The sequence below is a fragment of the Colletotrichum gloeosporioides genome (assembly GCF_011800055.1).
Source record: "Colletotrichum gloeosporioides strain Lc1 chromosome Unknown consensus_16, whole genome shotgun sequence".
Lineage (NCBI taxonomy): Eukaryota > Fungi > Ascomycota > Sordariomycetes > Glomerellales > Glomerellaceae > Colletotrichum > Colletotrichum gloeosporioides.
In genome coordinates, this window is record NW_025544661.1 from 760,958 (window position 1) to 772,009 (window position 11,052).

General features: G+C 50.5%; 3 protein-coding genes across 3 annotated transcripts; all 3 read left to right on the plus strand.

Annotated features, from left to right (window-relative positions):
- Positions 1-1,227: 1,227 nt before the first annotated feature.
- GCG54_00012961 (uncharacterized protein) lies at positions 1,228-2,886 on the plus strand (the record flags this gene model as incomplete). Its single annotated transcript, XM_045412825.1, has 1 exon — positions 1,228-2,886. The coding sequence occupies one exon, from the start codon at positions 1,228-1,230 to the stop codon at positions 2,884-2,886; it is 1,659 nt and encodes a 552-aa protein (XP_045268831.1).
- A 1,897-nt stretch (positions 2,887-4,783) lies between these two features.
- On the plus strand, positions 4,784-6,496 carry GCG54_00012962 (uncharacterized protein; the record flags this gene model as incomplete). The annotated part of the gene is made up of 4 exons (XM_045412826.1): positions 4,784-5,129; positions 5,186-5,839; positions 5,891-6,095; positions 6,148-6,496. The coding sequence occupies 4 exons, from the start codon at positions 4,784-4,786 to the stop codon at positions 6,494-6,496; spliced, it is 1,554 nt and encodes a 517-aa protein (XP_045268832.1).
- Positions 6,497-7,591: 1,095 nt separating this feature from the next.
- Positions 7,592-7,819, plus strand: GCG54_00012963 (uncharacterized protein; the record flags this gene model as incomplete). The annotated part of the gene is made up of 1 exon (XM_045412827.1): positions 7,592-7,819. The coding sequence occupies one exon, from the start codon at positions 7,592-7,594 to the stop codon at positions 7,817-7,819; it is 228 nt and encodes a 75-aa protein (XP_045268833.1).
- Positions 7,820-11,052: the final 3,233 nt, after the last annotated feature.

The following is an 11,052-nucleotide window of genomic DNA, read 5'->3' on the forward strand; positions in this document are numbered from 1 at the left end:
TTCAAGTCGAGGGAACTACACACTACGACACATTCCCGTACAAAATTTGGCTTCGAGTTTCGGACGAAGATGTTGATTGGGGAGCAGATGATGCAAGTCGATAACACGCAGCATCATCGCTTGAATTCATCATAGGCGATCGTTCGGAGGAGAAAGTTAATGCAAATTTGGTGTTGGAGGGGCTGCATTCTGTGAATTTGTTGACCTTCTGATCCGCCGATACTTTCATTCATCCTTACTGAATCAATAACCTTGATATTCAACCCCTGAGAAGCGGTTACTCAACCCTGATCCGGGCTGAAGCCGATGGAATGGCCCAATCCAATCTCCACTTACCGCCGAAGATTGTGGGCCGAGAACTCGCCCGACCCACCTACGATGCGACCTTGTGTTGGAAGCTCTTCGTCACATCAAAAGCATCTGTATCGGTATGGGAATGGTTCATTGCCGTTCAAGCAATGAAGCCAATGCTCTAGTGATCAGCGTATGTTAATCCGACAAATATACTCTGTACAAAGTCCGATATTCAATATAGTTGTCTTACTCTGAATTTAGTTAGTGGAGGATTGACCTAGACCATTTTGGGCTCACCGAAGATAGGCAGTCCTTGTGCGCTAGACCTTTCTAGCACGTTACTAACTTGAAACACCTTTCGAATAACCTCGAATTCAAGCATTAAACGTGAGCACAGGCATTTTATTGCCGAAGAGTCATAGACTAGATACACTTTGGAGCAGCACTACTGCGCACGATTTCGACAACTAGTGAAATCTAGCTATCCCTACGAGGCCTCAGATGAATCACATCAATCACATATTGACAGCCGCGACTACTCAAACAGGCGTATAAGTCTACCATCCCGAAATTTAGAGCATGACAAACTTCGTCGAAGAATGTTCAGGGACTTGACACATCATTTTCTAGCTGCATTCTAGAATTCCTGAACAAGCCAGTCTCCAAGAGCTACACCAATACGTACCGTTGCCGCCTACCGCAGAAAGATCGTTCCAGAATTGACCATCGACAGCGACGTATTTGGCATTTTTGGTGAAAGAAAATGCACTGGCATTGTTTCAATCGAGCTCACCCCATCGATCGTCTTCGACAACTATTTCCTTGAACAGCTAGCGCTGCGCTAGCTGGGGGAATTCATAAACGCCTTCATCCCCTCCCTCACCGACCAACTGTTCGCACCGTGTGCATTGAGGCCACGCCAGTGAAATCAGGATGGCTGATCTCGAATTCTCTGAAGAAGATATCGTTCAGCTGGCTCTCCTTCGTGATGAAGAAACAGACGCCCTCATCGACGCCAGCTTCCTGAACGACGACCACCGATTATCCTCACCGATGGACGACGTACTCTGCTTTACGCACGAAGAGCTCATACTTCAGGTCACAGCTGGTGTTCACTATCCTGTCACGGCACCCTCCTTTGACCTCATCAACCTCGCACTCTCGCGCAAGGACATAGATGGCCTCCGTGCTACCCTTCGCTGCGTGATCGAGGAGGCGGCCGAGACAAATTGCGTCGAGAAATGGCTTGATAGGGAAAATAGCACGTACGGAATCTTTGAGGCGACCAAGGTTGTCTTTAAGATGGCCCATGAGACGGATGCCCTGGTGAGGGCGGTACGAAACCGAGCCAACCAAAAAGCCGACGAAAAGCAACGCATACCTTCGGACCAATTTCAGAAGAAGGCTGTCCAGGCGACTACTACCAACGAGATCGCCTTGGAGTACCTGGGCAGGTCTGCTAGGGAGATCTGCGAGACGATTCCCTCGTGTTACCGAGTTCTTCACGCCGAGTGTGTCATCCGGCGCGATCTAGCTGCCCGCTTCGATACTTGCCGAGCTCGGTTGCGCGAAAAGCTCCTCCGCCACCGCAAAAGCCTTCCGAAGTGCTGCGCGAAGCACACCCGTCTCGAGGATAAGCTTGAGCATTTCATTCGTCCATGCATGACGTTTCACGGCACGCAGCGCCACTTCGTGCCCTCGATCGTCCGCCATGGCTTCCTCAAGCCGGGCTCGCGCGTGCCAAAGGGCGACAAAGGAGGAAACGATGGAAATCTGCACGAAGTTCGTTGTGGGTCCACCTACGGTCGCGGCATCTACAGTTCGCCCAGCGCCGACTTTTCCTTGAGCTACACGGATTCCTGGGCGCGGCCGACATCGCCGACCGAGTACTTCGGCCTCAAGCTGATTGTGTGCGCCACCATCATGGGTCGCGCGCGACAGATGTTTCACGGGGACAACTGGCGCACGCAGTCGGAGCCATACGAGGGTGCTGATTCACACGTGGCGAACCGTGAGCTTGAATACATCGTATTTGACCCAGCACAAATCATTCCCGTCTATGTGCTGCACCTGGACTGGGGCGCTGACAACGCCGCGCACTTTCAGAATTTGCCGATGGACCCATACCAGTGGAAGCCTAGGGTCTATGCGACCAGTAACAGGATCAACGTTAATGAGGGTTTGGACTCTGCGTACGCAGGCGAGAGACAAAGAGCAAAGCAAGCGGTGTTGGCGAAGGCTTCAAAGTACTTCCCCTACGGGTATGGACCAGCGACAGGCGGACGATTTGTGATCGAGGTCGGAGAGGTCTCGGAGGACGAGGAGAACTACGGTGAGTATCAAAGCATGAGAGGTACTGAGAATGAAGACAAGACAGGCATGTCTGAGACAAACTTCTGGGGATGGGTGAAGGCGGCCGAAGAGGATGAGGGCGGTATACATGCGACGGCGGACGAATACACCGCACAGAGGAAAGGATCTGGATATCGGCCGGAGAACTGGGACTCAATCAAGAGAGCTGAGCGGGAGGTGGAAGAGGAAGACGATGATGGCGATTTCAACCTAGAATGGCTGTTACTAGGTCAGGTCTAGGGAAGCGTTGGACACAAGATATGCAAGCCTCGAGACTGGATGGTCATTCCACAGCCTTGTTGGCATTGCCATTGAGGATGATCAGACTCGTTTTACCACGCTGTGCAAGGCATTGTGGTGAGCCCGCGGCGGTTGCTCGACCGTATCATGATTGGCTTCTTTACCGACAGGCGCCTTCTTCTCGAGTGGTGCCAGGCTCTTGTGCATAAGTCAGACAAAAGCATCTCAACGCAAATATTCCGCATACTCCGGTTTAATTGGGGGCCCAACGTCAATTCTGCGCGGACGAGAGATTTTGGGCATGCTTGTGGGCCAGCTCTTCAACCGGAGCAGTTGGTCTAATAACTGAATCCGCGAGGCTTGACATACGATGCGTCTTTTGGATCGCCTCCAGCGTCACATTCAAAGCAACGGAAGGAGGTACTGTCTATTATAGGGCTGAAAATTGACGTCGTCAAGAGTGGGACATGGCTTGGCGCGAGAACCCACACTACACCAGCTAGCGTGTGAACTCGCACCCAATTCCGAGGGTGTACTTCAGGGCCGGGGTGTCTGCGACTGGAGAACGTGGTCGGGCTGAGCAGGCTGAGAAGCAAGGAGATGATGAGGAGGAGGGAAGAATGGCGTCTGAGTACCCATGGCACTTGTCCCATCACCCCCAAAAACGGCCTTGGAGCAATTTGGCGTACCCTTACCGGCGACAAGGTTTCCGACAGTCTCGGAAGCGCACCGAATAGTTACGGAACCGTATTCCAGAGTCAGTTGGATGCGGGAAAAGGTCAAACGGCTTCGAGCGTGTCGGGCGACGACTTCAGCTCTGTTGAGGAAACGATCAAGCACTGGAACACTATTCAAAATAGGCTTCACGACATGGTCCACAGAGGAGCAGCCTTTTCCACCCACGACGGATGGATCGGCCTTGGCCTGGATAGGATGTGATCAGAAGATTTGGCAGCGGCGGATGTCCCTTTCGTGTTGAGACCGGTAGAGGACGGATACATCCTGGTCGGCGAGTCCTTTTTTGAGGGTGTTATGTATGAGGAGTTCGTCAAAGCATCGACAGACATCCAACCAGATGGCAGCAGGGGGGTGAGAAGCGGCCAGGTATTCCATACTCACTAGGATTTAGTCACAGATGACATGATAAGATCAACGCCTTCCCGGAAGAAGACGATCAAGTTGCCACGAAATTCGCCTTGCCGCAATCGGATGGTACCCCAGCGGACCATATGAACAAGGAAACGATTTTTCTCACATGGGAGAAAGCGCGTAGCGTCAAAATTAGCGTGATATCCCACTCGGCTCACTGCGCAGAACCGCCCAGCTGGACTCGTACTCCGAAAGGGTCCTCCTTTTAAGCTCTTTTGACACCACAATGGCCGCTTCCCGGCCGAAGTTGTCACCGAGTAAGCAAGGAGCGGCATCGCGAAGCCGCGTGCCAGACTCTGAGCACGCGTGGAACTCCACTTCGGATGGCCCCCGCTGTGGATTGTGGCCAGAGCATTTGTGTGAAGGGATTGGTTCTAGTCCGGCATATCCCTGACTCGTAAAGGGGTCCGTTGCCTTTTTAATCTTATCAGATGCATCTCCGAGCCCATCGTTGGACTTGGCGCGCTAGCGAGCGCAAAACCTTGACTGGGGAAAGAAAAATCCTGCGCGAAAACCCCCGTTTTCTAGACCCCTTTTGGGCTCCTTTTGCGTTTTCTCACAGTGAGCAAATCCTCCCAACCGATCCCGGCTCCCACTTTTACGGAATAGTCGTTTCCAACTGACGATGCGCGCGGATATATGAACTTCTTCAACGTCAGCTCTCAGGCTGATTTCGAGTTCTCCTCGTGCATCTCCTTCCTCAATTGACATTCCTGCCAGCTACCGAGCAATCGGAACATCTGACAGCATGGAGTCACGCTCAGACGTCGAGTCTCGTCGGGAGAAGCAGCCCACCGAAGCTGTCAACGACCTCCCTGAGCTCTCCCCTGCCACGTCGCTGGAAAGCAACAAGCCGCAACCCCCAATGTACTGGAAGCTCATCGCGGTCATTATGATTTCATGCATCAGCTTCGGTTCATCATGGAGTTCCGGCATTACCGGCGCGTTGAAGTCTACCCTCAAGAAGGAGCTTGACATCAACAACAAGCAGTTCTCCCTTCTTGAGGCCAGTGAGGACTTCATGGTCACCCTTCTCATTCTCACGAGTGGTATTGTCACCGACAGAATCGGTGGAGCCGGTGCCATGCTGTATGGTGAGTACAAGTTGGCATACCCAGAGTGTGTTGAGACTCGTTACTGACAGCTTTAGGTAACATCATCTACTCCATCGGCTCCATCCTTGTCGCTGCCGCGGCTCAGATCCGCTCCTTCAAGCTCATGATCGGCGGACGTGTCATCCTTGCCCTCGGCGACATCGCTACCCAAGTCGCCCAGTACAAGGTCTTCAGCTCCTGGTTCTCGCCTAACAACGGCTTTGCATCGACCCTCGGACTCGAACTCGGAATCAAGAAGATTGGCGGCTTCGTCGGCAAGTCTTCAGCAAACGTGATTGCTAAGAACACCGGCAACTTCGCTTGGGTCTTTTGGGTTGCCGTCTTCATGAACATCTTCACTAACGTGATGACGGTCGGCTTCTACAAATTCAACAGCGTCGCCCACCAGAAGTTCGGCAATATGAAGGACCCGGCTACCGGCGAAAAATTGACGGAGAAGTCGAAGAAATTTCAACCCAAGAAAGTCCTCGAGCTTCCCTGGGTCTTCTGGGCGATCATGGCCTTTTCTCTGTTCCAGACGAGTGCCGCAGTCGTCTTCACCCAGAACGCGACTGAGTTGGCTGAGAAGCGATTCAAGACTGACGCCATCACTGCCGGCTGGTACTCTGCTACCCTGCAGTACGCAGGCTTCTTCCTCGTCCCATGTATTGGTGCCTTCATCGACTTGCTGGGCAACCGTATCACTCTGCGTGAGTAGACCTTACCTGCGTTGGTTACGTCATAATTCTAACATGTTACAGTCGCTATTTGCGGAACTGGTGTTTTCCTGGCTATGGCACTTGTCAACTGGGCTTCCGAGAAGGCCGGAACTGCCGCTGCGTTCGGCATCTACGCCATCTCATCTACCTTCGGTCCCACTCCTATCATTGACAGTATTCGCACGTCCATGTGGCACCAGTCCGTCTTTGGCTCAGCTTACGCCGTCAAGATTGCCATGAACAATGCGTAAGTTCGCCTCTATTTACTCTTACTGTAGCACAGACTAATCGGAGTTCAGCATGAACATTATCGTCCGTATCATCACCGGCGCCATTCAGGATGCCGACAATGACAGCTACGAACATGTCGTCATTGTTTACGTTATTCTTGCGGCTGCATCAGTGTTGGTGGCTATCGCGTTGATTGGACTTTCGTGGTGGTCCGTTGATCTGGGCAACCTGCAATGGACAAGGAAGCAACGCATCGCTAACGGCGACCTTTGGAATGAGAGGAAGAGGGCATTCCACGAGGAGAACGGGGCCCGCAATAAGTTGATTTCCAAGGTCTGCTTTGGTGGATTGGTTTTGTTGATCCTTGGAGCGTGGGCGGCCTACTTCTGGGGCGTTGCAACTGGAAACAATGACTAGGCATTGGAAGATGCTTCATTATCCGTCCAGTTCCTATCACGTTATTACCAAGGAAGAAAGGAAGTCAACAGAGATTTAATAGATTTATTAATGTCATCCGAAGAGAAACTCATGACTTCTCCCATCTGCCTCAACACGTTCTTCCACGGTACGGTCGATACCATGGATTGTCACCGAGATACCTTCATGCCCACCAACATTATTCAACTTTGTTCTTCATCTCCTGCTACAACGTATCATAGTTGTCGGAGTCATCATTTTCGTCATCTTCGTGACCAGCCCTTGCAAGCTGACCCATCACTCAGCGCAACCACCGGCGCGTAGCTCCAGTTAGCCCTACCGCATGCCCTCCCGCGGGCTACCCTCACCTTAGTCTGTCAGAATGACCTCAAATTCAGGTAGCTTCTGCTCGCGCCAATCCGCGTAGGGATCTGAGGCTACAGCTGATTAGCGAAAGTTCCCTTATACCGATTTCGCGTCCGGTATTGATGGGCACACACAAAAGTGACTCGGTCGTTGGCAGTGTTGGGCAGGGCCAAAAGATCAGAGCAATTACCATTGTGACCCCAAAACTCATTCTGACTGAAACCATGAGTGAACACGGAAATGTTCATAAAGTCTATTGTATTATTACCCACCGCCTCTGGTGCGATCCTGCCCATACCTTGCTGGTACGGCTCAAATTTGCCGAAATGTAGCGGTGGCAGACTCTGATGCGAGCAGCTCGCGTTCATCAAACCGACGTCCTAGAAACCCATTTCAGGATCATGACTCTTCCACAGCTGAAATTGAGTGACTGAGGCTTCCTGTTGTACTCCTTATATCTGAAACAGCACCAAAGAGGAACTGTATATGAAGTGCTAAACAATGATCTTCTACTTATGTCTCTGTCCCTATCTCTATCGATCATTGCCTACTTCTGTTCTTACCTCTACCTCCATCGTCAACTGGATCTCTGTCACTCCCGCTACGACTTCATTTTTGATAGTCTCATAAACCTGCGCACAATGTTCAAATTCACCTCCATTGTTTCCATCTTGGCCCTCGTCATAGCCACTGTCGAAGCATGCGGTTACTGCCAGTGCCACTGGCCGGATGGAAGCCACTGCTGCGCTGTGCATGCAAACGGCAGAACCTGCGATGAGTTCTGCAAGACTGCCGTCTACGGGGTCACAAACTTGGGCAACAACGTCCATTGCAACGCGAGAGGCTCCTCCAACTGTATCTCGGCCACGCGTACAGATTCACGCGCGCCCACTGCGTTGCAAATTTTCCATATTGACCTTACTTACTGTTTCGATGTTTGTGTCTTTGGGAAGCTGACAATTCTAGTGATGAATGATACGGGCGACTTATTGTGGCCGAGTGTGTCGACACAACGCTGCTGGGAGGAAGAGTCTCGGTCACATTTAGAAATGACACACTCTTTCATCGGAAGTGACAGGGGCCTTGGAAGAAGAATAAAAGCAGATTTTGAAACGAGAGCCTTACCAGACATGATATGTCGAGGACGGGAATTAGGGATTGGGGATGGCTAAGTATCAGCTAGAAAATAGCTATCGACTTGAGGTTCAGCACTCGCTGCTAGGCGGCTTTGTTTCTGCTGTTCGAATGTGCGCGCGAATGCCGGAAGCAAATTGCACATCGCCGTCATCCTTATTGTGCGCGCGTCTTGCATCAGCTATTCCTTCAAACAAGAGTTCTGAGTCTACCCTAGATCGACTTGTATTGTTTTGTTCTTCGACGAGTCAACCCCTTACGAAGGTATCCAGGGCCTTACATCCCTCCAGATAGATTACTCGCAGCAATTACTGGCAACCTTTTAGACAACAATTGTCTGGGAGGGTTGCTGCTGGAAGTTGCGGTTACAAAAGCCCCAAGTTCATTCCCACGGAGATGCGGACGCAAAGATCGGTATGCTTTCAGATCGCACTGATGTCCAAATTTCCGCCAAAACTGTTGTCACTCATCTGACGCGTTCCCATGGTATTCTGGCCATGATAGTCAGACGTCCTTCTAATGATGACTTGACCATCTGCGCAAATCCGCCATAACATCATCCCTACATGCCTTGGCATGCTGTACTTGGATGCCCTAGTACCATCGTTCTTTTGGGTCAGGTGAGCAACAGGCGCAGAAAAATTGAAAACATGATGGCTTCAAGGCATTTCAATACATTGTGCTATAGGTATGTTCATAGAATGTGATCAACGATAAAAAGGGGTCTACTCAGAACTTATGCTGTCTACAGACAACATTGGGTATTGAAAGCCCATCTCTCATTCCAGCAGTACAAGCGTCACCATTATGTTATATTGATATCGTTCGCTTTGGTGGGCTTCCACATCTCAACTCTGAAGGTAAGGGCTTCCATCCACTTTGCTAGCAGGCCGCCCCCCTATCTGCAGAGTATTTAAGGTGAAATATCCGGAATATGATCACGGCTCTTTTCTGCTACAAATAACAGAATGGTCGTTTTGAACAGCCTACGGTTTCACCTCACACTGAGCCAGGCAAGTAGAAGCCGAATCGTTAACTTCACACAGACTCAGAGAGTTTGATTTTCTTGTGGAAGACTATCATTAACAAGGAAGATGTCTTTACTAATTTATACTCAGGCGGATCAAGATCTCCGAATTTCACTCGTCCTGTTGCATGCTGAAGGCCTTCCTGCAACTTGAGGAGGGGCACATCCCAGATTTCAATCATCCACGAAATGTATGATAGCAGCATACCACCACAAGTCTGAGGCAACGCAGGCCAATGCACTTTCGGGTTGGTTATCCAGAATCTGGAAAAAGTTGGAAAGACCAAAGTGTTGACGTGGGCTATGTCGCCTCTGACGAAGCAGTCCTCCACCACCTTACATGCTGCCCAAAGTATACTTGAGCACGTCTCCATCCACGTCCGTCATCTGGCGCACTCCGTTGCTTATCTATCCCCATGGTGTCAAGGAGCTCGAAATGGCAAGTCCTTCAAAGGCACAACTCAGGACTTAGAGTATAGGGATTGAGATATTTCACACATTGATTCAAGCCAACCTTGCATGGAAACCTACATTGTTGCAGCCGGGCGAAATAATCACCATTTGCCATAATATGTATATGCTTCGACATAGAAGTAGCAACGTCTCTCTCCTTTATGCATAAGGTCGGCTTGAAAACAACATTCCAACCCGGGTCACAGCCAGTCCGGAATGCCAGCGCAGAGGAACGAGGTAAGTCGGACAACACACCAGAAACATAGTAGAGGAGGTTCTTCTTACTCAGCATGCACCTCTTCACGTGTATATAAAGCATGAAGAAGCTTTAGTAAAATCCACAGCACCAATTTGGTTGTTGACAGATGCTTTTACAAGTTTCAACGGTAATTATTGAAAAGCGCCTAGCACATAAGGGCCCTAATCTCTACTTACCCCATGTCAACATGAGGCAAGGGAAACGGCCGTTCACCTTCATTGCCCCTCTTCATTTATATTTTCTACACATTCTAACCCAAAACATCACAAGCCTGCCGCCAAACTACCCAGCTTACTAACTCGCATACAGCGCCTTCAACCTTTTCATACCAAGCTTTCTTGAGGACCGGCCATGATGTTGAGCATCTCACTCTCACGCATAAGCTTCACATTCTGCTCTGCGACGATTCCCCAATGGAGGCGGCTCCTTAAATACCCTTGACCCAAGCCGGCCGAGATTCCCATGATCATCCGGAACCATATTTGCGACTACGCTAATACAGGAATACAGTCTATTCAAATAACAGCTCGTAGCAACCTCATTATCGTCAAAGGCAATCGCGCAGTATGTGGCTGTGTGACGACAGGTTATAGCAGCTCAGCAAGCTATATGCCTCTCAATTATTGATTGCATCTCAGACATCATAATTTCCTAGCCTCCCTTTCTTCCTAACAACCCTTCAACATATCGGCGCCCTCTATCTCCCTGAGTCCCTGAGTATCCTGCCCGAAACTACACAAAGCATCCATATCTTCGAAGAAATGGCTCCATAACTCTCTGGTGTAGATAAGGCACAGACCCAAGTACGAGGCGGCAAGCAGTACCGCCCTCTTAAACCATCCATGGATGCAGAAAGTCAAATCATTGTTCTATTAAGAGGAAAACAACCATGGATCTTGCTCTTAAAGCTTCAAACCCCCCCTCATAACACTACATGTTATTCCTGAATCCTTGGCTTATCCCTCGTCAAGGCCAGACTTTCGTCCACCAGGCTAAAGTCCAGCTATAGCTGCCTTGCAATATAAACATTCCGTCCTAAAGCACTCCTGATCTATTTCAAACCCAGCAAGACAATTCAATAGCATACCTTCTTTAAGGCATCAGTCCTTCGACAATACACCTGCCCATTAAGCCGATTACCAAGCACGGACAATGCCCAACGCTGAGGCTGATACATGCCTCCCAGTCATTCCAAGTCGTCCCTGCTCTCAATCTATTCACCCTCATACGAAACGTCAAAATCCATCAAAACATATTCAACCCCCCCCCCCCCCCCCCCCCCCCCCCCCCCCCCCCCCCCCCCCCCCCCCCCCCCCC